The following is a 25,298-nucleotide window of genomic DNA, read 5'->3' as shown; positions in this document are numbered from 1 at the left end:
GGTTTGGTTGACCTGATGGACCCTGTCCCACAGGTTTTGCTGGCCAGAACTGTGAAGAAAATGTGGATGACTGTCCAGGAAACAACTGCAAGAATGGAGGTGCCTGTGTGGATGGTGTGAATACCTATAATTGCCGCTGCCCACCGGAATGGACAGGTATGTACATGGGCCTTCCACGGGGCAGCCTTCTGCTAGCTAAACTGCAAACAATGGAGTGATGTGAAGGTCTGAGCTCTGTTCTATGCTTGAGAAGCCCAAGCTGGAAGACCCAGGGTGACCCAGGAGACTGGTGGCAAAGTGCAGCTCCTGTGCCTCCACTCAGAGTCAGCACAGCTCAGCATCCACTGGGCTATTAGCACACTTCCAGAATCAGATCCTCAGCACTGAGCCAGAGAGGAGTCTAGTACTCTGGACAAGCTGCCCAGGGATGGATACAAGGCTGTCCACAGGGGAGCTCACTGGTTAATGGTAAACTCAGACAGCCATGAGATGACAGCCCTTTGGGCTGGAGAGTGGGGTGATGTGTGCTGGCTGCACAAGCCAGCTAGGAAGACTTCCTGGAGAGAGTGGCTTGCAGCCCCACAGTCCAGGGCAGGGAGCTCAGCACGTAGCATCTCTTGAGGTTGATGGTCCTGTGGCCCTCGCAGGTCAGTACTGCACAGAGGATGTGGATGAGTGTCAGCTCATGCCCAACGCTTGCCAGAATGGTGGGACCTGCCACAATACCCATGGTGGCTACAACTGTGTGTGTGTCAACGGTTGGACTGGCGAGGATTGCAGTGAGAACATTGATGACTGTGCCAGTGCTGCCTGTTTCCAGGGTGCCACCTGCCATGATCGTGTGGCCTCCTTCTACTGCGAGTGTCCACATGGGCGAACGGGTGAGTGTACTCGAGAGTCTCCCAGGAGAAGGTGAGCTTGATTGGCTCACCATCCCTGGCTACACACACCCGGGACACTGTGAGTGAGGTGGCAGGGACCAGTTTCACTCAGACGTAGATAGCTCCAGGGCTGGGCATTCAGTTCAGTTGGTAGAGTGCCTGCCTTGCATGCATAGGGGCCTGGATTCAACTCCCAGTGCCAAATAAACTGTGTGGGTAGTGGTACATGTCTATCAACCTAACACTCAGGGAACAGTGGATCAAAAGTTCAAGGTCTTCTTTGGCTATATAGCAAACTTGAGTCCAGCCTGGAATACGTGAGAGACCCTGTCTCGGAGAAGCAAAACGAAACAAACAAACAGAAAAAGCTATGGCTCTTTGGCACCTCTAGCAATGACCAGGTGGGCCTTGCTAGATAGAGAGGCATACTGGTGACAAGACACATTATGGGATGCTTGAGTGGGTCACAGGGATTCATTTCAGGGTGTTGGGTGAAGATGGCCCAGCTGCAACAGGGTAGGGAAAAGCAATGGCCACTCACCACAGCTGCCCTGTCTAGGTCTGCTGTGCCACCTCAACGATGCATGCATCAGCAACCCCTGCAATGAGGGCTCCAACTGCGACACCAATCCTGTCAATGGCAAGGCCATCTGCACTTGCCCCTCTGGGTACACGGGGCCAGCCTGCAGCCAGGACGTGGATGAATGTGCTCTGGGTAGGTGCAAACGCAATGGCAAGGCAGCGGGAACAGCCTGGCTTGTCATGTGGGGGATGTGACCTGTCCTGGAGAACCACCAGCTGCAGCACTACAGGTGATCTGGAGGCCAGAAGGCCAGATCAGCCCTCATCTGTGCCTCCCCCACCAGGTGCCAACCCCTGTGAGCATGCGGGCAAGTGCCTCAACACACTGGGTTCCTTTGAGTGCCAGTGTCTACAGGGCTACACGGGGCCCCGCTGTGAGATTGATGTCAATGAGTGCATCTCTAACCCATGTCAGAATGATGCCACCTGCCTGGACCAAATTGGGGAGTTCCAGTGTATATGTATGCCAGGTATGTTTGTGCTGCCTCCCACCTTTGGGGCTGCCAAGAGCAGGGAGACTTGAGTCAAGGCTGGATAGCTTCAAGTAACACTTCAGTCAAGGTTAGCAGCATCTGGGAAACTGAGCTTTGGTTAACAGGACAAAGCAGAGAGTGTGCCCAGAGCAGATATAGACATGAACCACAGTGGGCTGGCATACTAGGGCTATATGAGGGAGGATCATTTCTGTCCCAAGTCTTCAGCTGGGGGAGGGGGCTCTAGTAGGGCCTACTGAAGCTATCCTTAGTCTTACCATCATCCATCCTCAGGTTATGAGGGTGTGTACTGTGAGATCAATACGGACGAGTGCGCCAGCAGCCCCTGCCTGCACAATGGCCACTGCATGGACAAGATCAACGAGTTCCTGTGTCAGTGCCCCAAAGGTGAGGCCACCAACTTACGACAGGACCTGTGTCCTCTTGATCTCTTCCCAGACTACTTTAGGGAAGAATTTACCTTTCGAGTTGACCAGGATGTTTTCAGGCCTCCCTCAAAGGTGAAGCTCCACCTGAGTGAACAGTGGGCATTGAGCCCACACTGAGATGTAGGGAGCCTGGCACCAGAAAACATTTACTACAGGGGGGAAGGATGGCAGGATCTGCAGTGCTCCTGAGATAGGAGAGCCCATCTGCCTTGTCTTCCCCATGCCCACTCTTGATGGTCATGGGGAGTGAGGACACAGTGTGATCTGACTTATAGGGCTGGGAAGGACTTGGAGGAACTGAGGAGGGGATGGAGGGGCCTTGTGAGGTGCCTCGCCTGTCTCAGGGCTGGACCAGGCCTTGGGCTTTCTGAGATGTAAATCAGCCATCCTCGACATGGTTGAGCCAGGGGAACCCCATTCACAGCCTAGTGCAGCTGTAACCATAGCAACCAGAGGCGGTTTGGGGAAAAAGGACCCTCTGTTGGGCCAGGGAGGCAGTCACTGAGCAGTGCTGAACAAGGAGCTTTGATCAGAGGGATAGGGTGCAAGAGGCAGGATATAAGGGGCCGGTAGAAGCCTGAAGGTCAGCTGTATCTTGGGCCAAAGCATCCTGTAGGGATCCCATGTAGGCAGGCATTCAACTAACTGTAGGGTTTGTGGGTAACAACCAAGGGGCTAGAACACAGTCAGATATGACCATTTCCTCTCACTTGGCCACAGGCTTCAGCGGGCACCTGTGCCAGTATGACGTGGATGAGTGTGCAAGCACACCTTGCAAGAATGGTGCCAAGTGTCTGGATGGGCCCAACACCTACACCTGCGTGTGCACAGAAGGTACAAGAGGAGTAAGGGACCTAGGGAAGGGGACAGGAGACTGGGGAGGCCTTAGTCTGGAGTCATCTAATCTGGGGATCAGGAACTTAGCTCCGCTTTGACTCCAGGGAGGAGTAATGAGAATATCTCAGGGTATATGACACCTCCACATCCATCAGTGACCTTGTAGTGACCCTGGGCCTGCTCAGTGGTTTCCCAATGTGTGGCCAGCTGAGTGTTGAGGTAATAACTGTCCCTGAAGCTCAACTATTCCCATCCTTCTTGTGATCCAGGTTACACAGGGACCCACTGCGAGGTAGACATCGATGAATGTGACCCTGACCCCTGTCACTATGGTTTCTGCAAGGATGGTGTGGCCACCTTTACCTGCCTCTGCCAGCCAGGCTACACAGGCCATCACTGTGAGACCAACATTAATGAGTGCCACAGCCAGCCATGCCGCCATGGGGGCACCTGCCAGGACCGTGACAACTCCTACCTCTGCTTATGCCTCAAGGGAACCACAGGTGACTGGCCAGAACTGGCAATGGGTAGAAAAGGCAAAGCTAGTCTTGAAAGCTGACCGAATGTCACTCTGACCCTAGGACCCAACTGTGAGATCAACTTGGATGACTGTGCCAGCAACCCCTGTGACTCAGGCACATGTCTGGACAAGATTGATGGCTACGAGTGTGCCTGTGAGCCAGGCTACACAGGTGAATGACAAAAGTCAGAGGTCAAGGTTAACCTTAGAGTTGTTAGATGAGTCAGATTTGGGAGGGACTCTGGGGTCAGCAGGGGTTCAAGGGCTGAATAACACAAGCTGGGTTGCCACTTTCTAGCTCTTGGGCTGCCAACCAGTGGAGTTGTTAGAAAGAGTGGATGGCCTCCACATGCCTTCTGTCTCTTGTGAGTGTCAGCCCTGGCCACATGAGATCTGATGACCCAGTAAACTGGCCTGACCTCTGAGGCCAGGCTTTTGGGCATGTGTTCTGCCTCTGACAACCTTAGTTCTGATTGGATCCTTAGCTTCTCTGGGCCCCAGGGGTCTTGCCAACCAGAGGGACCCTGGGAGGACAGCAGAAGAGAATGGGTCTCAAGACTATAGTAACACTGGATTGAAGAATGACCCAGTTGGTAAGGTGTTGGCCTAGCGTGCATGAAGCCCTGGTTTAGTCTTACACCACATAAACCAGATGCAATGGCATATGTTTGTAACGCCAGCACTTTGACCTTCAAAGCAAGGGGATCAGAAGTTCAGGTCATTCTCAGCTTCTTAGTGAGTTTGAGGCCAGACTGGAATACAGGAGACCCATTGCTACATAAAGAAGTTTACCATAGCTCAGAATTTCACAGAATTGCATGGGGAAACTGAGGCCCAGAAAGGTCCAGCTCCAGGAGGGGTGGGCTCTGGGTGGCAGGCCTGGTGTCTGAATCCCTCCCCACCCACAGGCAGCATGTGTAACGTCAACATTGATGAGTGTGCAGGCAGCCCCTGCCACAATGGGGGTACCTGTGAGGATGGCATCGCTGGCTTCACCTGCCGCTGCCCTGAGGGCTACCACGACCCCACGTGCCTGTCTGAGGTTAACGAGTGCAACAGTAACCCCTGCATCCACGGGGCTTGCCGGGATGGCCTCAATGGGTATGTCAGGCTGGCCTGGGAGGTACCAGATAGAAGCCTGGGGCAGATACAGGCTGGGTGGATGTGTGCTCCTGTGAGACCAGTGGTCCTGAGGTCAGCCCCCAGCATCCCCAGGCTGTGTCCTCATTAGTCAGCATCAGCTCAAGATACAGACCTTAAGTACAGTACCCTAAAAACACTGTGGTAACTGAAGCAGTCTTCTGATACTTGTGATAAGGACAGACAGAAACTCTTTGACAGGTGTGTGTGTGGGGGGGCGGGCACAGGACATGGACAAACAGACTATTAAAGTCTTTTATTTAAGCTATTAAAGTTTTACACGGAAGGTCAGTAAATTATCAAGTTCACATTGTTCCAATCTGGAACCCTTGCACTGTTTTGGGCAAGGTGGGTACCTCCAGTTCACCTTAAAAGAGTGTCCCAGTAGATGATGTGTCTGTCAGGAGGGCTCTGAGCCCAGACTGCAACACACAATCCTCTGTGTAGGTACAAGTGTGACTGTGCCCCTGGATGGAGTGGAACAAACTGTGACATCAACAACAATGAGTGTGAGTCAAACCCTTGTGTCAATGGTGGCACCTGCAAAGACATGACCAGTGGCTACGTGTGTACCTGCCGAGAAGGCTTCAGTGGTAAGTGTGATAGGTGACATGGCAGAATGGGCCCTCCCTGGTGACCTGGAGCTGGCAGTACAACCCACAACATCCCCTTGGTCCATCTGACAGACAGGAGCTGCTGGTGTCCCTCAGGCTGGGCCTCTGGCTCTCCAGAGTAAATGCCCAGGGGAGAGGTGCAGGCCTGACCACTCTTGCTCCTCTTCTTCCAGGCCCTAACTGCCAGACCAACATCAACGAGTGTGCCTCCAACCCCTGCCTGAACCAGGGGACCTGTATTGATGATGTCGCTGGGTACAAGTGCAACTGTCCTCTGCCCTACACAGGTACAAGCAGCCAAGGGGTGCTTGGGCTCTGGTGGTAGCTAGTGAGGCTGAAAGAATATGGGACCACCAGGCATTTTAGAAGGTTCTGCTCCTTGCTGAGAGCCTTAGGTTCTGCAGCACTTGAGCCTGGACCTGGGGATAGAGTCACCGGATGAGCAAACATAGATGATGCCTGAGAGGAAACTCGGGGGGGGGTGTGTCCGGGTGTTTATCTGGCAAGCTTGGAGTGAGATGAGCACTGGACTCCTCCAGGGAAGCCCAGGGGGCTGGTGGACAGTACATGGATCAGTGTCCACTTCGCCTGTGCCTCTGAGGGGCCTGGCTGCCCTCCTCTGCCGTCTGAGATTCCTTTGATGGCAGCTTCTTTGTGTGAGGAGACAAGGAGCCCTCTGTTCGGATGAACAGAAGCAGCTCCTGCCATGGGCACTGCCTGAGGAATGGCGAGAAGTGGACCCCTGCAGGAGAGATGAGCAAAGCATTGAACATGAAAGCCATGGCCACATTGCCCCCCAAACCCTGCAGTTCCCAATACTGCCACTGGATACTGTGGCTTCGTGCTGCTACTGCTGCTGGGCTCTGGACATCCCAACTGGGTCTGTGAAGATAGAGGGTCCCTGCTACTGTTTTATGATGACTGGCAGCTGGTGACCAGGATGCTGGTTTTTTTTTTTTTTTTTTTTTTTTTTTGACAAAAGTTAAAGGGCCTGGATTTTGTCTCCTGTGTTGGTCAGTGAGGAAGCTGTCAGCAGTTGGGCACACCCCATGTCCCTCTAGGTCTTGTTGCTATCAGGCCTGGCGGGAGGAGTCAAGCCATGCTGACCTGCTTCCTGCTGGCTTGCTTCCTGCTTCCCTTTGCACAATTGTCGGAAACTCTGTCAAAGTTCCTGTCTGCCCAGGTCACCGTGGAAACCGATAGAGTTAGGGGGGCCCTGGAGACTTACACCAGCAGGCTGGGGACATGGTGGGAGACAAGGAAGATAAGGCTTCCTTGCTCAGCTCTGGAGCCAGCTATAGCCATAAACAGGAAAGCTAGCCCGGATTACAAGGAGAGTGGGTGCACATGGCTCCCCCAGGCGGTTATCAGATTCACTTCCTAGTGTGAGTCTTCCCCCATGCACTCCCTAGAGCCTCAGGATCATCTGCAGGCAGGGCTTTTCCTGGAATGGGGAGCAGGCCATGGTTCACCAGGCAAAACGACCTGTTAACAGTATGTTAACAGTATGTTTTGAGGTTTTTCTGGTTGGGCAAGGACCAGGCTTCATCTTGCAGTGTTTGGGAGATGAGATGGCTTCAGGTGCTAAGTGGATGGCTCATGAAAGAAGAGTATTTGCTATGGAAACATGAGATCTGTTACATGAAAACAGGGCACTACTAAATGCCCGTTACCCCAACATTTGGAAGCAGAGACCGATGTATCCTAAGAGCTTACTGGCTGGCCAACCTAGCTGAAATGACAATCTTCCAGTTCAATGAGACTCTGTCTCAAAGAAATAAAGTGCAGAGTTGATAGAAGACACCTGACATACACACTCATGTGCACTTACACACCCACATGCACATACCATACACTTAAAAAAAAAAAAGTGGCTTCAGAGAGAGACTTGTTTCTGCTTTGTCTCTAACTTCCTGTCTGTGATTATTACTCCTCCCAGGATCACAGTCTGTCTGGCCAATCATACAGGGCCCCCATGCTTTTTCCCCCCTCTCTATGGGAGATGCTATGGGTCATACCCACTGGGTTCTACTACGTATCTTTCTCCTTAGGAGCCACGTGTGAGGTGGTGTTGGCCCCATGTGCCACCAGCCCCTGCAAAAACAGTGGTGTGTGCAAGGAGTCTGAGGACTACGAGAGCTTTTCCTGTGTCTGTCCCACAGGCTGGCAGGGTGAGGCTTGCCTAGTCCCACCAGACTGGGACAGGGATGGTGGGTGGGAAGTCAAGGGACCCCAGTCACCTCCAGGGCAGGAGGGAGTAGGCTCCAGTCTCCAGAGATGAGCCCATAGGTGCTGAGTCACCTGCTCTGAGAAGTTCTAAAAGCAGAAGATAAACTTGAATGGCCCTTCCCATCTTGACTTTGTAGCCTTCTGTTCCCCAGAGATTCAGGGCAGAGGTCAGAGGACAGCAGTAGGGTAACCAATTGAATCTTGTCCTCACAGGTCAAACCTGCGAGATTGACATCAATGAGTGTGTGAAGAGCCCCTGTCGCCATGGTGCTTCCTGCCAGAACACCAATGGCAGCTACCGCTGCCTCTGCCAGGCTGGCTACACAGGTCGCAACTGTGAGAGTGACATCGATGACTGCCGGCCCAGTAAGTGGTACCCAGCTCTGCCCACCCAAGTTTTTGGTGTCTGCCCCTTAGGCACACATGACAGGGGTTTGCTGAATCTGAGGTGGGAAAATAGTCCCAGCGATCAGCAACAGTCAGTGATGTCAGCTGCAGGGCTGTGAAGAGCTACATCCTCAGCTTCGTCCACCTGCCTTGCCTAGAACGAAACAGGTCAGATGCTAGAGACAGGCCAGGAGGTGGCTGTTGAGCGCCACTGTGTACTTCACATGGGCTGACCAGAATGGCTCCAAAAGGCTTTGTAGATAGATTGCCCAACCCAGTTGAATGACATGGAACAGAGGCACCAGGCACTTCATGATGATGGCATGGGGCCTGGCTATACTCAACCTTGACACTTGGCCATTGTCAGGACCCACTGGGGCTGCCCTCATCCTCTAAGATTTAGAGAGATTGAGGGTCTACCTGGCACCATCAGGGTGTGTATAGGAGGATGGATTTCCCCGTGACTTGTCTGTAAAGCTGGCTGAATTTCTGTCTCCCCACTGCCTTGGGGCCAAGGGAAGGAATGTGTGTGGAGCAGAGCCCAGGCTCAGAGCTGGGATCAGCCTGGAGTGAGTGGCCCCATTGACTCTAGTGTCACCAAAGGCATGGTGTGAGCCCTGGCTACCCTAAGGCTTATCCATCTGTCCCTTCAGATCCATGTCACAATGGGGGCTCCTGCACTGATGGCATCAACATGGCCTTCTGCGACTGCTTGCCCGGCTTCCAGGGTGCCTTCTGTGAGGAGGACATCAACGAATGTGCCAGTAATCCCTGCAGAAATGGTGCCAACTGCACCGATTGTGTGGACAGCTACACATGCACCTGCCCTGCAGGCTTCAATGGCATCCACTGCGAAAATAACACACCTGACTGTACCGAGAGGTGAGTCCCAGCCTCAGCTGAGGTGAGGCAGGGAAAGGGATGGATGGTGGAGGGCACACAGTGACTAACAGCATGGCACCTTCAGCAAATGTCTTGCTCAGACCCAGTGGACATTCAGCACTTACTGAGTTGAATCCAGCATTGTTCATTTTACTGCAGTGTCCCTCCTAAAAGGGCCATTGTGACCTCCAGTGACTTAGAACAAGGAAGTTTATCCAGAGGAATTGGTGAACTAGCCAGCCTCCTACTAAACAGGAGCTTTGTAATCCATCTTATTTCCCCTTTGCCCTGATTGCCAGGAAGCTTAATGTTAAATGTCAATCTCATGCTTGGTTTGTGATGTATTTCCTATAGTATTCTGATTTTGCCCTTGATTTTTTTTGTTTGTTTTTTAACCATCATGCACCTGTATGCTGTAAAATCTCTAATCATAATGTGACTGTCACAGCCAGGCTGGCATAGAGTGGCCTTCTCCAGGCAAGGACTTTAGTACACTCACTCTCCTCTGCTTCCTGTCTACCTCCAGCTCCTGCTTCAATGGTGGCACCTGTGTGGATGGTATCAACTCCTTCACCTGTCTGTGTCCACCTGGCTTCACGGGCAGCTACTGCCAGTATGATGTCAATGAGTGCGACTCACGGCCCTGTCTGCATGGTGGCACCTGCCAAGACAGCTATGGCACCTATAAGTGTACCTGCCCACAGGGTTACACTGGCCTCAACTGCCAGGTGAGCTGAGGTTGCAGGGTGTGACCCAGAAGGCCTAGGACTCTCCACTGCCCAGTGCCCAGCGCTAGGCTATTCTAGCTTCAGAGGGCCAGGGACAAACAGAAGCAGAGAGGGCTCCCAGGTGTCATCATGTGTTTATGGGGCCAGAGTGGACTCATCCTCTGGGAAAATGCCAAAATGGGTGTTTCTAAGGGAGAAAGGGGGGTGAGGATGCCAGGCTCTTGCTTCTGTGGAGTACATATGTGGTCATTTATCCAAAGCACCCTGGGGGCAGTGATCACTTTTGTTGGAGGGTGTCCAAGGGAGGGCAGTAGATGGCCTAGGTTTGCAGAGGGCCTTGAAGGAGAGCAAAGGAGACATGGGACCCTGTCCCAGGCTGCTCCCAGCACAGGGGGTGTCTGTGAGCTCTGTGCCTGGGAGTTCTTAAGTGACATTCTTTCTGAACTGATGAGGGAGTAAGTGAGGGAAGGAGAGAATGTCTTACTCCAGTTGTTCTCACCTGTGGATCACGACCTCCACAGGGGTCACATATTAGATATCCTGCATATCAGATGTTTACATTACAGCTCATAACAGTAGCAGAATTATAGTTATGAAACAGCAGTGAAATGATTTTATGGTTGGGGCTCACCACAGCATCAGGAACTAATGGCTGTGAACTGAAAGGTCACAGCATTAGGAAGGTTGAGAACCACTGCACTACTCAGTGCAGGGCCAGGCCAGGAGAGTGTCCCTGGCAGTCAGGCTTGGTAGGGAAGAAGCTGACCACTGCCTGTCTCCTCAGAACCTTGTGCACTGGTGCGACTCAGCTCCCTGCAAGAATGGTGGCAAGTGCTGGCAGACCAACACGCAGTACCACTGTGAATGCCGTAGCGGCTGGACTGGCTTCAATTGTGATGTGCTCAGTGTGTCCTGCGAGGTGGCTGCACAGAAACGAGGTAACTGGTCCAGCCCATCTGTCCTTGCCCTGGCTCAACCCAGGTGAGGCCTACCAGGTCACAGGAGGACATGGACAGTAGTCCTGGAAGTTGCAGCCCAGGCCTCAGCTCCTTCTCATCTTGTCCCCACAGGCATCGATGTCACCCTCCTGTGCCAGCATGGAGGCCTCTGTGTGGATGAGGAAGACAAGCATTACTGCCATTGCCAGGCAGGCTACACGGGCAGCTACTGTGAGGATGAGGTGGATGAGTGCTCACCTAACCCATGCCAGAACGGAGCCACCTGCACTGACTACCTGGGTGGTTTTTCCTGCAAGGTGTGGACCGTCCTGGGGTTGAGGGGAGGGTATGGGTGTGAGTGTTGCTACAGGAGGGCTGTTGAGCTGGGAGCTGGTGTATCATGGCAGACTGAGCCCAGTGTCTTGTTAGAGCAAGGTGTCATACACCTACAGGATCCATTCACATTACAGATGTGCTGGAGGAGGAACATGACAAGCAGTGGCTTGGGTACTCTTTTTCTAGATAGTTTTATGCTACCTAACATGTGCTACAAGACCTCACCCCTGTGGGACCAGGTGTTGTCCCTCCCCATTTTGGACAGTGACTTTAATTTACTGAGATCCTACCTGGGTTCTTCTGGGTGAAGCCCCTCCTCAGGGCTGCCAGTGTAAGCCTAACTAGGTGTGTGAGCCTGCATCATAGGTGGGGGACATGATACTATCACTCCAGCTGAGCTGTGGTCTGTGTCATTTCTACAGTGTGTCGCTGGCTATCATGGATCTAACTGTTCTGAGGAGATCAATGAGTGCCTCTCCCAGCCCTGTCAAAATGGGGGTACCTGCATTGATCTGACCAACACTTACAAGTGCTCCTGCCCCAGGGGCACACAGGGTAAGAGTGGGGGCCTGGGTGGTGTGGCTAGGATCCAGCCAGAGCTCACTCCATCTTGCCTTGTGGGGCCAATCTTAGTAGGAAGATGGGCTCTGCTGGCACTGTGCCACCTCCCCTGGGTCTCTCCTAACTGATTGCTGTGCTGGACCACACAGGACAGAAAACAGCCAGTACTGTCCTCTGACAGTGTCCATGGTCATTCTGCAGGTGTACACTGTGAGATCAACGTTGATGACTGCCATCCCCACCTTGACCCTGCCTCCCGAAGCCCCAAGTGCTTCAACAATGGCACCTGTGTGGACCAGGTGGGTGGCTATAGCTGCACCTGCCCACCAGGCTTCGTCGGAGAACGTTGTGAGGGTGACATCAATGAGTGTCTCTCCAACCCCTGTGACCCACGAGGCACCCAAGACTGCGTGCAGCGTGTTAATGACTTCCACTGCGAGTGCCGGGCTGGCCACACTGGTGCGTGCCTTGGGCAGGTGGGCAGGCGCCTTGGGTGGACAGGCAGTGGTGGCAGGGCTAGCTCCTTACTGTCTTCTCATCCAGGACGCCGCTGCGAGTCAGTCATCAACGGCTGCAGGGGCAAACCATGCAAGAATGGGGGTGTCTGTGCTGTGGCTTCCAACACTGCCCGCGGATTCATCTGCAGGTGCCCTGCGGTAGGTGCCCCTGGCCCTGTGCAGCTGCTAAGGTCCAGGTCTAAGGGTGCCAGAACCCCTGAATTTTACATTGGGTGGACATGTCCCACGCCCAGGGTAGATTAGCCTGAAGGCTTCTAGCCAAGGCTAGGGATCAAGCCCCATGCTTCCTCATGCCCACTCTCCCAGTTCATTCTTAAAATTTGAGTGGGCATAATACATACATACCTGTAATTCTAGTACTCTGGGGGCTGAGGCTAAAAGATTGTCCTGCATTTAAGGCTACGTTAGGCTACAGGGCAAGTCCGTGTTTAAAAAAAGTTTATTTCCTGCTATGTTGTATTGGAAACCTAGGTCCTCACACATGCTGGGCAAATGTTCTGCCCCTGAGTCCCAGCCCAGCCTCTTGTTTTTAAATAAATGTTCATCTTGAGGCAGTTTTAGGTTTGCATGAGAACTTATCAGGAGGGCCAAGTCCCCACCCTGCCTGCCATTTCCTATGGTTACCACCTTGCATGGAAGGTGTTGAGGATCACACTTATAGCTGGCACTGAGGTACAGTATTTGCTCTGGTGTTAACACTCAGAAATTCATACACATATAATGTACCAGTGTCAGCCTGGTTTTTCATGGTTCTAAAATCTAGGATTCTGCCCTCTTAGCTATCCCTCCATTTCAAAGCCTGTGGTAATCCTGACCTTTCTATGGTGAGGATGTTAAAGGGTCTTATTACTTCGGAAAGGCCATAGACACCTTTCATAGGTCATGAGATGTGGCCAGGCCTAGGATGGGGTGCATGGTGTTCCTGAACTCTAGCACCTTGCTCTAATGCACCATCCTCTCTCCACCACCACAGGGCTTTGAAGGTGCCACGTGTGAGAATGATGCCCGCACTTGTGGCAGCTTGCGCTGCCTCAATGGTGGCACATGTATCTCAGGCCCACGAAGTCCCACCTGCCTATGCTTGGGCTCCTTTACTGGCCCTGAGTGCCAGTTCCCAGCCAGCAGCCCCTGTGTGGGTAGTAACCCTTGCTACAATCAGGGCACCTGTGAGCCCACATCCGAGAGCCCTTTCTACCGCTGTCTGTGCCCTGCCAAATTCAACGGGCTGCTGTGCCACATCCTGGACTACAGCTTCACAGGTGGTGCTGGGCGCGACATTCCCCCGCCACAGATTGAGGAGGCCTGCGAGCTGCCTGAGTGCCAGGAAGATGCAGGCAACAAGGTCTGCAACCTGCAGTGCAATAATCACGCATGTGGCTGGGATGGTGGTGACTGCTCCCTCAACTTCAATGACCCTTGGAAGAACTGCACGCAGTCCTTACAGTGCTGGAAGTATTTTAGTGATGGCCACTGTGACAGCCAGTGCAACTCAGCCAGCTGCCTTTTTGATGGCTTCGACTGCCAGCGCACCGAGGGACAGTGCAAGTAAGTAAGGCTCGGTGGCTTCAGAGTCCCAGGGCTCAGCAGACAGCTGCGGGGGGAAGAACCAAACAAATACCAGGAACATGAGGCCAATGTCTATCCCTCCCCATAGGGGACACCAAGCACATTTCCTAGGTCTGGGCCAGTCAGGGTGGGTGTGAGGCCCACAAGGCTGGGATGTGACTGAGTGTGTCCTGTACCCCTCAGCCCTCTGTATGACCAGTATTGCAAGGACCACTTCAGTGACGGCCATTGTGACCAGGGCTGCAACAGTGCCGAGTGCGATTGGGATGGGCTAGACTGTGCAGACCATGTGCCTGAGCGACTGGCAGCTGGCACGTTGGTGCTGGTGGTGCTGCTCCCACCTGAGCAGCTACGCAACAACTCCTTCCACTTCCTGCGGGAGCTCAGCCACGTGCTGCACACCAATGTGGTCTTCAAGCGTGATGCAGAAGGCCAGCAGATGATCTTCCCCTACTACGGCCATGAGGAAGAGCTGCGCAAGCACCCCATCAAGCGCTCTGCAGTGGGTTGGACCACCTCTTCACTGCTTCCCAGCACCAATGGGGGGCGCCAGCGCAGGGAGCTGGACCCCATGGACATCAGAGGGTGAGTGAGCTCCATCCAGATCCAGCTTCTGTGGGCTGTTTCCTAGTGCATTCCTGGGCCCTGTTACCAGCTCAACCCTGGAGGTGAACTCTGGGGAGGTATTATTCACCCTACTTTATGGTCAAAAAGGACCTGGAATGTGGAGGCCACCTCTCTCTAGGTACCTGGCAGGGTTCACTCTTTGCCCAGCTTGTGGTTTTGAGGCTCCACTATGTATTAGGTGTTTAATCAGGACCAAGCTGGTTAAAGCCTCCAGGGTGGTCCCTGGAGCTAAATCATCCTAGACCAAGCCGGCACCTCAGTCTCTATAGCCTCCTTATCCACACTGCAGAGGAGGCGGGTGGGGAAATGCAGAAAGGCACTGTTGCTGAGCCTTGAAGGCTGAGGAGCTGAGGGTGGCAATGAGGAGGCACAAATAAGGGCATCTCATGGATGCTGCACAGAGCCACCTGGGAACAGGCAGAGAAGCACCAGCCAGGACTGATGTGGTCCTTGCAATACTGGTCACCCCCATACCCTGAATTTGTGGGTTCCAGGAGCCTGCCACCTATTCCTCTTTGAGATGCTGGGCATCTGCCTGGTGGCTCCTTGGTGTCTCTTGACCCCAGCAGTTTCTAGTCCTGGTTTCCTTGGTATGGAACCGCAGTAAAAGTTAGAAATGTGTTGTTCCCTGGAAGCTGTATTAGAATCCTGTGTCTGAGAGGCCATGACTGAGAGTGGGTGACTCGGCTGCCATGAGAGTCTCAGCTCTCTAGCATCTGAGCCTGCTGTTGTCTCCGGCCACTCCTAGGGGAGTTCTGAGGAATAACCCACAACCCGTCCCTGCACTTCTGTGGGGCACCAGGTTACTGCTCTCAAGAGTGCACTGAGTGCCTGAGGACATTCTCTTCTCTGAGGTGAAGAAAGGGGTGCTGTGGTACCTAAGGGGCAAGGCTGAAAAACATGTTGGGCAGTAGGAAGAACCCCTGCTGAGTGCTAAACACTGAGGCTGCAGGGAGACTTGTCCAGTTGCTGGGCTGTTGTTGTCAGATATGCTCTCTGGGTCAGGGTGATAGGATAGGGAGTCAGAGCTGGTGTACAGGCAGCATGCTACGCTGTATCTGATTTCAGTGTGATGTGTGTGTTCCCAGCTCCATTGTCTACCTGGAGATTGACAACCGGCAATGTGTACAGTCATCCTCACAGTGCTTCCAGAGTGCCACCGATGTGGCTGCCTTTCTGGGCGCTCTTGCTTCTCTTGGCAACCTCAATATCCCCTACAAGATCGAGGCTGTAAAGAGTAAGTGGTCATGGTTGGAAAGATGGATCAGTAGTTAAAAACACTGGCTGCTGTCACAGAGGTCTGGGGTTCAAATCTCAGAACTCACACGGTGTCTTATAACTATCTGTAACTCCAGTCTGACATCTTCTGACTCTGCAGGCACCAGGCATGCATAGGGTTCACAGACATACATGCAGGCAAAACACCCATACACATTAAAAAAAAAAAATTAATTGAGTGCCCTACTCCTCAGCCCTGCTTCTTCAGGAATGGAGATAGTCTGTCTGGGAGGAGCACAGGCAGGCGGTCTCTCACTTCTTATGCCAGCTGCCATTCAGAGCTCAGGAAGTGCTTTTCTGGAATTTTCTCGATGGCCTTCCGTCCCTGTGGATGGTGACAGCCATAGGTAAAGCTTAGATGTATACATATACCAGAAAGTCTGGGGGAGCTTTTTTCTCTCCCCATTCTTTATCCCTGATTTTTCTTTGTTGGGTATTATTTCAAAATCATTACAGGGTTGTTTTTTTTATTTTGCTTTTTTTTAAGAGAGAGAGAGAAGAATTGATCGGTGTCATGTGAAGTGTTGAAGTTTGTATCTTGAAAATCCCCCTAAATCCTTTGTCTTAACAGCTCAATGCGAGCGCAGCGATTTGAAGTTCGCTAATCCTCCTCCTCGAAAGGGGAGAAGTGAGCACTGTCTCCAGACAGATCGGCTGGTGCAGGAGAGAATTTAGCGATAGTTTGCAATTCTGATTAATCACGTAGAAAATGACCTTATTTTGGGGGGTGGGATGGAGGAGAGTGGGTGAGGAGGCACTGGCCGTGGAGCCAGTCCGCCGCCCCCCGCCGGCCCACAGCATTACCACGCCTGACGTGGGGTGCTTGCCTGCCGCCCCTGCCCGCAGGTGAGACGGTTGAGCCTCCGCTGCCCTCGCAGCTGCACCTCATGTACCTGGCAGCCGCTGCCTTCGTGCTCCTGTTCTTTGTGGGCTGTGGGGTGCTGCTGTCCCGCAAGCGCCGGCGGCAGCATGGCCAGCTGTGGTTCCCTGAGGGCTTCAAAGTGTCAGAGGCCAGCAAGAAGAAACGGAGAGAGCCCCTCGGCGAGGACTCTGTCGGCCTCAAGTGAGTGGATACTGCTCCCACTGTGTGTCGGGGCAGTGAGTGGCAGGGTGGGTGGCGGGCGCTTCGCTCCTGTAAGCCCATGGGCCCATCCCTTCCTGTCCTCACTCTGAGCCCATCTGCGTGTAGAGGGCGCCCATATGATCTATGGCTACAGGGCATTTCCTGGAGCAGCCGCTTAGTTTCCCCACCCCTCACTCAGGCCCCTGAAGAATGCCTCAGATGGTGCCCTGATGGACGACAATCAGAACGAGTGGGGGGATGAAGACTTGGAGACCAAGAAGTTCCGGGTAAGTCCAGCAGGCTCCCAGGCTTCCCTGGGTGACACTTCCCACCTGGGCCACAAATGATGAGGCTCTGCTTATTCTGTCCAAATTCAGTTTGAGGAGCCAGTTGTTGTTCCTGACCTGGATGATCAGACGGACCATCGGCAGTGGACCCAACAGCACCTGGATGCTGCTGACCTGCGCATGTCTGCCATGGCCCCAACACCGCCTCAGGGTGAGGTGGATGCTGACTGCATGGATGTCAATGTCCGAGGACCTGGTAAGACCACTGGACATACACACACACACACACACACACACACACACACACACACACACACACTTACCTAGCATAGACTTAGAGGCCAGTAGGACTTGAGAAGGGTTGGGTCACTGAATGACTCTGCCTAGCAGCACCAGCTAAACTCCAGTGTCCTGCTGCCTCCACAGTATACTTTTTCATGAAATGCTGCTTTGCAATACATTCAAGTGTTGATTTTTTTTTTCCTTTTGTTTTTTGAGTCAGGGTCTTACTCTGTAGGCCAGGCTAACCCCAAATATGATTCTTCTGTCTCAGCTTCCAGTGTGCTGGGATTATAGGTGTGACCACCATGACTTTGAAAATTATATGCATATATGTATATATAATATATATGTACATATATATTATATATATATATATATATGTTATGCATGGTTCTGCCTACACATATGTGTGTGTACCATGTGCATGCCTAGTGCCTATGGAAGCCAGAAGAGGCCACTGGATCCTCTGGAATAGAGTTGCAGATTGTTGTGAGCAGCTATATGGGTGCTGGGATTGAACACAGGTTCTCTGGAAAAGCAGTCAGTGCTCTAACTATTGAGCTATCTCTCTAGCACTCATTTTATTTTATTTTTAAGCATTTATTTATTTGAGTGCCGTAGTGCACACGTGGAGGTCAGAAAGACAACTTGCTTGAGTTGGTTCTCTCTTTCCACCATGTGGGTCCCAGGGATCAAACTCAGGCTGGCAGGCTTGGTAGCAAAAACCTTTACCCACTGAACCATCTCAATTGCCCAATGGTGACTTTTTAAGTTCATTTTTCTTGTCTTTTTTCCTGAATGGGTCCTCAATGAAGGGTATCCTGGGCAGGAAGTAAAACTTGGAGGGCTCTGCATCACCCCATCTCTTCAGGTTGGTAGCTACACTAGGCCAACTCAGGGTAACTTCAACGGACCCCTAGGTGCTCAGAGGTGTGTCTGTCCACACAGCTGTCTATAATGAGAACCGATCCGTAGTCTGTATGGTTAAGATATCTTTATTCAGATAAACACCAGCCAAACACAAGCCAGAGCGTGCCAGGGACAGCAAAGCAGTGAGGCCAGAGAGAAGGGGCCTCCCATGTGCTCTCAGCCCCTTAAGAGCCTATCCGGCATCATCCTGACCTCGCCTTGACCATGCCTTAACAGGCGTGGTCAGGCACACCTGTAGCCAGCTTCTAACAGGTGTGGCTTACTGTCCCCTACAGCTGTCCCTTGACCTGAAGGCTTTGGCAGGGCTGCCATTGGCCGTGGCTGGGTACTGACCCTCCCCAAGGCTGATACCGCCCCTTCCATGCTCACTTCTGTCTCTCCTCTCTGCAGATGGCTTCACACCACTCATGATCGCCTCCTGCAGTGGAGGGGGCCTTGAGACAGGCAATAGTGAAGAAGAAGAAGATGCACCTGCTGTCATCTCCGACTTCATCTACCAGGGTGCCAGCTTGCACAACCAGACAGACCGCACAGGGGAGACTGCCCTCCACCTGGCTGCCAGATACTCTCGTTCAGATGCTGCCAAGCGCTTGCTGGAGGCTAGTGCAGATGCCAACATCCAGGACAACATGGGGCGCACCCCATTGCATGCAGCTGTTTCTGCAGATGCGCAGGGTGTCTTCCAGGTAGGCAGCACTGCATCCTTGGGGCCAGTTACCTGATCTGGGGCAGTGGTCTGGCTGGCATGGGCCCTACAAGCCCTAATTCCAAGCGTGACTGTGCAGGAACAGCTGGCACCTGTACTGGAACTGCACAGTGAAGGAAGTCTAGGTTACAAAGGGTATCAAGCCCCGCCCCACCTGTGTTCTCTGGGCAAGCTGGCTGAAGGTGGTTCTAAGGAACCTACAGGGTGAGGCAGGGCTTCCCTACCCTCAGTAAGACCCTCCAGTCTAAAGGCTATGGCCTGACTTGAGGCCCCCAGGCCAGTGCTATAGCTTTTGCAACCTAGTCCCACCCCATTCATCTGTGGCTGTAGGCATAGCCCATGGCGGCAGGAAGAGAGCTTTAGAGGCTGCTGGTCCTGGCCTTTGCCTGGAAGCCTAAAGCCAGCCAGGATGGATTTAGAGATTTAGCTGCCTGGGTCTCCAGGGACCACCCCTAGTAGCTGCTCCTTCATGCTGCCAGCCATTGACCCTAGGTACCATATCCCATCCTCTAGGCCGCCCTGGAGCAGGGTTCAAATGGGGCATAGACCAGGCGTCAAAAAGCTTGCCATTTAATCATTTCTTTAAAAAAAAGTTTATTATTTTTGTTTTATGTGCATTGGTGTTTTGCTTGTGTATATGTCTGTGTGAGCAGACAAGATCCCCTTGAACTGGAGTTACAGACAGCTGTGAGCTGCTGTGTAGTTGCTGGGAAATGAACCAGGGTCCTCTGGAAGAGTATCCAGTGCTCCTAACCACTGGATGCTCCAGTCCCCATTTAATCATTTCTTACTCAAGCAACATATTGTCAGTCTGCAGAAAAAATTAAACCAGACATGACAGTGCACACCTGTTATCCCGGCACACTAGAATCTGAGAGGATTGTAAGCACGAGGCTAGCCTGGTCTTTATAGAAAGACCCTGTTTCAAAATAGCAAAGAGAGGCTGTGATCAGCCTCAGGATAAGATGAGCCTGGGGTAGGTACACATGGCCTGCTTTGCTTGCACAGACAGATCTGTGTCTGCCCTGCAGGAATCTAGGCAGAGCTGAGTCCCTACTCAGATCACCTTCCCACTCCTCCCACTTGGGACTCAAGCAGGGTAGCTTAGCAGTTCCACGTATGACTGTAGGCTGTGAACGGGATTCTCATCCTGGTTCCCCTCCCGTCCCTTCTGTCCCCCATGCATGGTAGAAGCTTGACTCCTTTAACCTAGAAGTGTTTCTGGTAGCCATGACCATAAGGTGAGGCCACATGTGGTCACAGTGGGTTGTCAGCATCTCCAGGGGTTGGGGTAGGAACTCTAGCCCCTCCTGCACATTGAATGTAGCTCCATGGCATCCCATTTCACAGGGGTTCATCTGAGTCATGGGAACAGCTGGGCCTAATCCAGGCATTGGTTCCTGGAGATACCAGCTTGTGTTTGGATCACTCTGACTGAATCCCTCCCTGCCTTCCAGATCCTGCTCCGGAACCGAGCCACAGATCTGGATGCCCGCATGCATGATGGCACAACCCCACTGATCCTGGCTGCACGTCTGGCCGTGGAGGGCATGCTGGAGGACCTCATCAACTCGCATGCAGACGTCAATGCTGTGGATGACCTAGGTAGGCCTAAGCTACAGCCCAGCTTCTGAGAACATCAACCACTACGTGATCTGTCTGGCCCTCACCTACTCTCCTCTCCTCGCTTCCTTTCCAGGCAAGTCGGCCTTGCACTGGGCAGCGGCAGTGAACAATGTGGATGCTGCAGTTGTACTCCTGAAGAACGGAGCCAACAAAGACATGCAGAACAACAAGGTAAGCAAAAGGACTGCCTTAACCATAGGGGCATGATAGGGACCACTTAGAGTATTAGAGTGTCTTGGACACAGCTAATTCTTCTGACACCTCCCAAGTGTGGGGGCTGGGAGCTGGGACAACAGCAGATAAAGTAGCCCACCTTTGCAGAGGAGATGGGATGAGGTGGCAACTGATGTCCTATGTCACTGTTACTTGAACCTTGCTCTCTGTTCCCCTCTGTCCTTGAGGGATATGATGACCCTAGGGGCTCAGGATTGGCCAAGGGGCTTGGGTGGGGAAGCTCTGTGTGGCCCATCACTAGCATCCTCCCTCTTTTGAGATAAGGGAAACTCACTGCTTTAAGACTATGTTTAGTTGCTCAGAAGTTAAGTTTGTGCCCACTTGCCAACTCTACTGCAGGTCGGGAAATGTAACAGGCATCAGGCACAGGGAGTTGTTACTGGACACAGGTTCTCCCTGGTCCAGGGTGGGCCAGTGGTTATAAAGAGAATCAGATGGCTTTCTAGGTTCCTAGACCTTTCATACTCCTCACATACTCCTTATGGCTATGGTTATGTCTATGAGGCAGAGCAAAGCTGGAAGGAGCTGAGAGGCCACGCATGGCCACGGGAAACCCCTTGGACAGGAAGTGCCTTCCCCGTGTCCATTGATTAGCCTTAAAGGTTCCTGAGCCCCAAAATTGCAGTATTTTGCACCTGCAATTTTGGGAGGAGGATAAATGGCACCAGGTTCACTAGGGTTCTGGCATTCTGACTCCACACAGGGGAAGCCCTATGGATTTAGCATGAAGGGTCCCACAAAACTTCTTTGGGGGATGAGGTGATATATCTAGGTTCTCTAAAAAAGGACTCAGGTCCAGCAGGGTATAGTGGCATACACCTGTAATCCTAGCACTAGGCCATCTTGGAGAGCATAGGGAGGCCCCACTATAACCCTCCTCTCCACAAACCTGATAGTCTAGGATATTTAGGTCTAGATAGGTCTCACCCACTGTGAAAAGAGGAAGAGGAATCACTGCTTCCCTAGCTCCTCCTCCCAGGCCATCCATCATGACTGACTCAGCAGGTCCTATACCAGGCCCAGATCCCTCATAGGCCTCCTGTCCATGTCCTACAGGAGGAGACTCCCCTGTTCCTGGCCGCCCGTGAGGGCAGCTATGAGACTGCCAAAGTGCTGCTGGACCATTTTGCCAACCGGGACATCACAGATCATATGGACCGACTGCCACGGGACATTGCTCAGGAGCGCATGCACCACGATATTGTGCGGCTGCTGGATGAGTACAACCTGGTGCGCAGCCCACAGCTGCATGGCACTGCCCTGGGTGGCACACCCACCCTGTCTCCCACACTCTGCTCGCCCAATGGCTACCTGGGCAACCTCAAGTCTGCCACACAAGGCAAAAAGGCCCGCAAGCCCAGCACCAAAGGGCTAGCCTGTGGCAGCAAGGAAGCTAAGGACCTCAAAGCACGGAGGAAGAAGTCCCAGGATGGCAAGGGCTGCCTGTTGGACAGCTCAAGCATGCTGTCACCTGTGGACTCCCTTGAGTCACCTCACGGCTACTTGTCAGATGTGGCCTCACCACCCCTCCTCCCCTCCCCATTCCAGCAGTCTCCATCCATGCCTCTCAGCCACCTTCCTGGTATGCCTGACACCCACCTGGGCATCAGCCACTTGAATGTGGCAGCCAAGCCTGAAATGGCAGCACTGGCTGGAAGCAGCCGGCTGGCCTTTGAGCCACCGCCCCCACGCCTCTCCCACCTGCCTGTAGCCTCCAGTGCCAGCACAGTGCTGAGTACCAATGGCACAGGGGCTATGAATTTCACCGTGGGCGCACCTGCAAGCTTGAATGGCCAGTGTGAGTGGCTCCCCCGGCTGCAGAACGGCATGGTGCCCAGCCAGTACAACCCACTACGGCCAGGTGTGGCATCGGGCACGCTGAGCACACAGGCAGCTGGCCTCCAGCATGGCATGATGGGCCCACTACACAGCAGCCTTTCCACCAATACCTTGTCCCCAATGATCTACCAGGGCTTGCCCAACACACGGCTGGCTACGCAGCCCCATCTGGTGCAGACCCAGCAGGTGCAGCCACAGAACTTACAAATCCAGCCTCAGAACCTGCAGCCACCATCACAGCCACACCTCAGTGTGAGCTCAGCAGCCAACGGGCACCTGGGCCGGAGCTTCCTGGGTGGGGAGCACAGCCAGGCAGATGTGCAGCCACTGGGCCCCAGCAGTCTGCCTGTGCACACCATTCTGCCCCAGGAGAGCCAGGCCCTGCCCACATCACTGCCATCCTCGATGGTACCGCCCATGACCACTACCCAATTCCTGACCCCTCCTTCCCAGCACAGTTACTCATCCTCACCTGTGGACAACACCCCCAGCCACCAGCTGCAGGTGCCAGAGCACCCCTTCCTCACCCCATCCCCTGAGTCCCCTGACCAGTGGTCCAGCTCCTCCCCGCATTCCAACATCTCTGATTGGTCCGAGGGCATCTCCAGCCCGCCCACCAGCATGCCGTCCCAGATCACCCACATTCCAGAGGCATTTAAGTAAACAGTGATGTGGGATGCAGGACCCCAGCTTCCGTTCCCAAGCCCTGTTGGGAGTCGTTTCCAGTGCTCCAGGATGCAGGGGCGACCAAAGGAGCTTTTAAAAAAAAATGTTTTTATACAAAATAAGAGGACAAGAATTTCCATTTTTTTTAGTATTTATTTATGTACTTTTATTTTCCACAGAAACACTGCCTTTTTATTTATATGTATTGTTTTCTATGGCACTAGGGAAAAACGTATCTGTTCCAAGAAAATAAACTAGTTCTCAGAGCCTTGATTTTCCTGGTCAGGGTGAAGTTCCCTGTGTGTTTGTAAAATATGAACAAGGATTCATGATTTGTAAATGCTGTTTATTTATTGATTGCTTCTTTCCAAAATCAAAAAAGAAACCATGACAGAAGGGAAGCTGGCATCTGCCATTGCCAGAAGTTCCTTCCCATCTGCCCAGAGGCCTGCCACCTTAGAACCGCTGCCCCCTCCTCCCAGTTTGACCTGGGCTTCGTAGATGTGTTTAGAGAGGCCAAGACCTTCACACGTTGGGCTCATAATTTTGTATCTAAAGCAGAAAGCAAGTAAAATAATGTGGTTTAGACATTTTTCTAAAACCACCAGCTTGGGTTTAAAAAGAGGTGTCCTTGGCATGTACAGAGAGTGTGCTACCCGGTACCAGTCATGAATCTTCAGGCTTCAGTGTTCCATAGTAGTGTTTATGGGCTTTGGGGGTACTTCCCTCCCGCCTTGCCCTGCCCCGCTGTCCCCTTCCTGACATCTTAAGCCAGTGAGCCATGCAAGATGTGGTGCCTCCTGGGACCATGTGGAGTAACCCCACCTCCTGGAGAAAGACACGCCTGGACTTTTCCCTGGGGGGCCCCAGCATCACTCCTTCAACAGCGTCATCCAAATTTAACTGAGGATGGACTGTCCCTGTCCTGTCTGGGCTCCTGAGACCTGACTGCTGAAGGGCTCCAATGTGCATTGTAGACTCACCAGAGTAGCCTGCGTTAAGACCTCAAGGAAATCTGGGCTGTGCAGTCCTCTGACCCGCTAACTGCCCTGGGTGGGGACATGCCTTGAGTGTGGTGGAATGTGGGTGGAGCCTGCTTCTGGGAGATCCCTCCTGGTTCAGGGCGGTGCTCACAGCAGTTTCTTGCAGTATCAAGTATAAGCCTGTGGCAGAATAAGTATCTGTAAATACATGTTTAAAGGTGGATTTTGTTTAAAAAATCTAAAGGAACCAGTCTGTCCTGTGTCAAACTGATGAAGAATGTGAGAATGTGGCTCAGCTCAGTGTGACCCAGGCCTCATGACCTGCAGCTGCCGAACCAGTAGCTCCTAAGAGCACAACCCAGGATGGCCCATCTGCCGTCCACCAAGCCCTCTCCCAGCCACTGTGTGCTGGAGGCTCGCTCAGGGGCAGGTGTCCACCTCCTCAGGGCAGCTCCTCCTGGCTTTTGTGGGGGGGGGGCATTGTCTGTGCCATTCCTAGTAGGTATGACCAGACACATCCTAAGATGTTGATTCTTACCATGTTTTATAAAATAAAGCGTAGTTTACAGAAAAAGAAAACTTTTTAAAAATGTTATCTACATGTAAAACTGTAGGTAATGAAAATGATGTATTTTTTCATCTTTTTTGTTAACTAATTTGCAATAAAAATGATGCTGATGGTCATCCAGATTTTGCTAAACTTGGAGTGTTGTTTTGCTCACTTTGTGGGGTGGGTGGCAGAGCAAGGGCCACCATGCACTGAGATAACAGAAATCAGAACTCTCTCTTACACAGCAATAATAAAGAGGTGTTCACAGGGATATTCCATTCCCAGAAACTTCACAGCTCAGGGCATCAAGGTGGAAGACAGTTGCCCGAAGAGTTGATGCAGTCCCCTTAGGGGCATGAGGATTTGATGTCAACTCCATCCCGTCAGCTGCAGAGGAGTCAACGCCTTTCAATGTTGGATATGACTGTCCTCTGAGCCCAATAACCTCCATCATCTTCAAGTTCAGCTGTGCCTTCTTGCAACAGATTATCCCAGTTGAGCCTGTTGACTGTTTATAACCCCCCCCCCCGAAAGGGTTAGGAGGGTCATGGGACTCATAGGACCTTCACCTGATGATCTAGTAACC

At 52.7% G+C, this 25,298-nt stretch overlaps 1 protein-coding gene across 1 annotated transcript in view; it reads left to right on the top strand.

Moving 5' to 3' along the window:
• The window catches only part of Notch1 (notch receptor 1), a 47,426-nt gene extending 22,755 nt beyond the window's left edge, over window positions 1-24,671 (top strand). The window contains exons 5-34 of the mRNA XM_027422971.2: window positions 34-156; window positions 648-881; window positions 1,441-1,596; window positions 1,748-1,933; window positions 2,231-2,344; window positions 3,106-3,219; window positions 3,492-3,725; window positions 3,804-3,914; window positions 4,651-4,843; window positions 5,330-5,475; window positions 5,670-5,783; window positions 7,548-7,667; window positions 7,939-8,091; window positions 8,766-8,994; window positions 9,521-9,722; window positions 10,507-10,660; window positions 10,793-10,977; window positions 11,419-11,551; window positions 11,759-12,016; window positions 12,101-12,213; window positions 13,049-13,620; window positions 13,825-14,226; window positions 15,357-15,505; window positions 16,393-16,609; window positions 16,809-16,896; window positions 16,987-17,152; window positions 18,499-18,794; window positions 20,272-20,419; window positions 20,514-20,611; window positions 21,731-24,671. Of these exons, the coding sequence (XP_027278772.1) occupies window positions 34-156; window positions 648-881; window positions 1,441-1,596; window positions 1,748-1,933; window positions 2,231-2,344; window positions 3,106-3,219; window positions 3,492-3,725; window positions 3,804-3,914; window positions 4,651-4,843; window positions 5,330-5,475; window positions 5,670-5,783; window positions 7,548-7,667; window positions 7,939-8,091; window positions 8,766-8,994; window positions 9,521-9,722; window positions 10,507-10,660; window positions 10,793-10,977; window positions 11,419-11,551; window positions 11,759-12,016; window positions 12,101-12,213; window positions 13,049-13,620; window positions 13,825-14,226; window positions 15,357-15,505; window positions 16,393-16,609; window positions 16,809-16,896; window positions 16,987-17,152; window positions 18,499-18,794; window positions 20,272-20,419; window positions 20,514-20,611; window positions 21,731-23,176 (6,854 nt within the window). The 3' untranslated portion in view covers window positions 23,177-24,671. The remainder of the gene's footprint in view (window positions 1-33; window positions 157-647; window positions 882-1,440; window positions 1,597-1,747; window positions 1,934-2,230; window positions 2,345-3,105; window positions 3,220-3,491; window positions 3,726-3,803; window positions 3,915-4,650; window positions 4,844-5,329; window positions 5,476-5,669; window positions 5,784-7,547; window positions 7,668-7,938; window positions 8,092-8,765; window positions 8,995-9,520; window positions 9,723-10,506; window positions 10,661-10,792; window positions 10,978-11,418; window positions 11,552-11,758; window positions 12,017-12,100; window positions 12,214-13,048; window positions 13,621-13,824; window positions 14,227-15,356; window positions 15,506-16,392; window positions 16,610-16,808; window positions 16,897-16,986; window positions 17,153-18,498; window positions 18,795-20,271; window positions 20,420-20,513; window positions 20,612-21,730) is intronic.
• Window positions 24,672-25,298: the final 627 nt, after the last annotated feature.

The sequence above is a fragment of the Cricetulus griseus genome, chromosome 6, assembly GCF_003668045.3.
Source record: "Cricetulus griseus strain 17A/GY chromosome 6, alternate assembly CriGri-PICRH-1.0, whole genome shotgun sequence".
Taxonomy (NCBI): Eukaryota; Metazoa; Chordata; class Mammalia; order Rodentia; family Cricetidae; genus Cricetulus; species Cricetulus griseus.
Note: the sequence above shows the minus strand (reverse complement) of the source record. Positions and strands in the feature narration are given on the sequence as shown.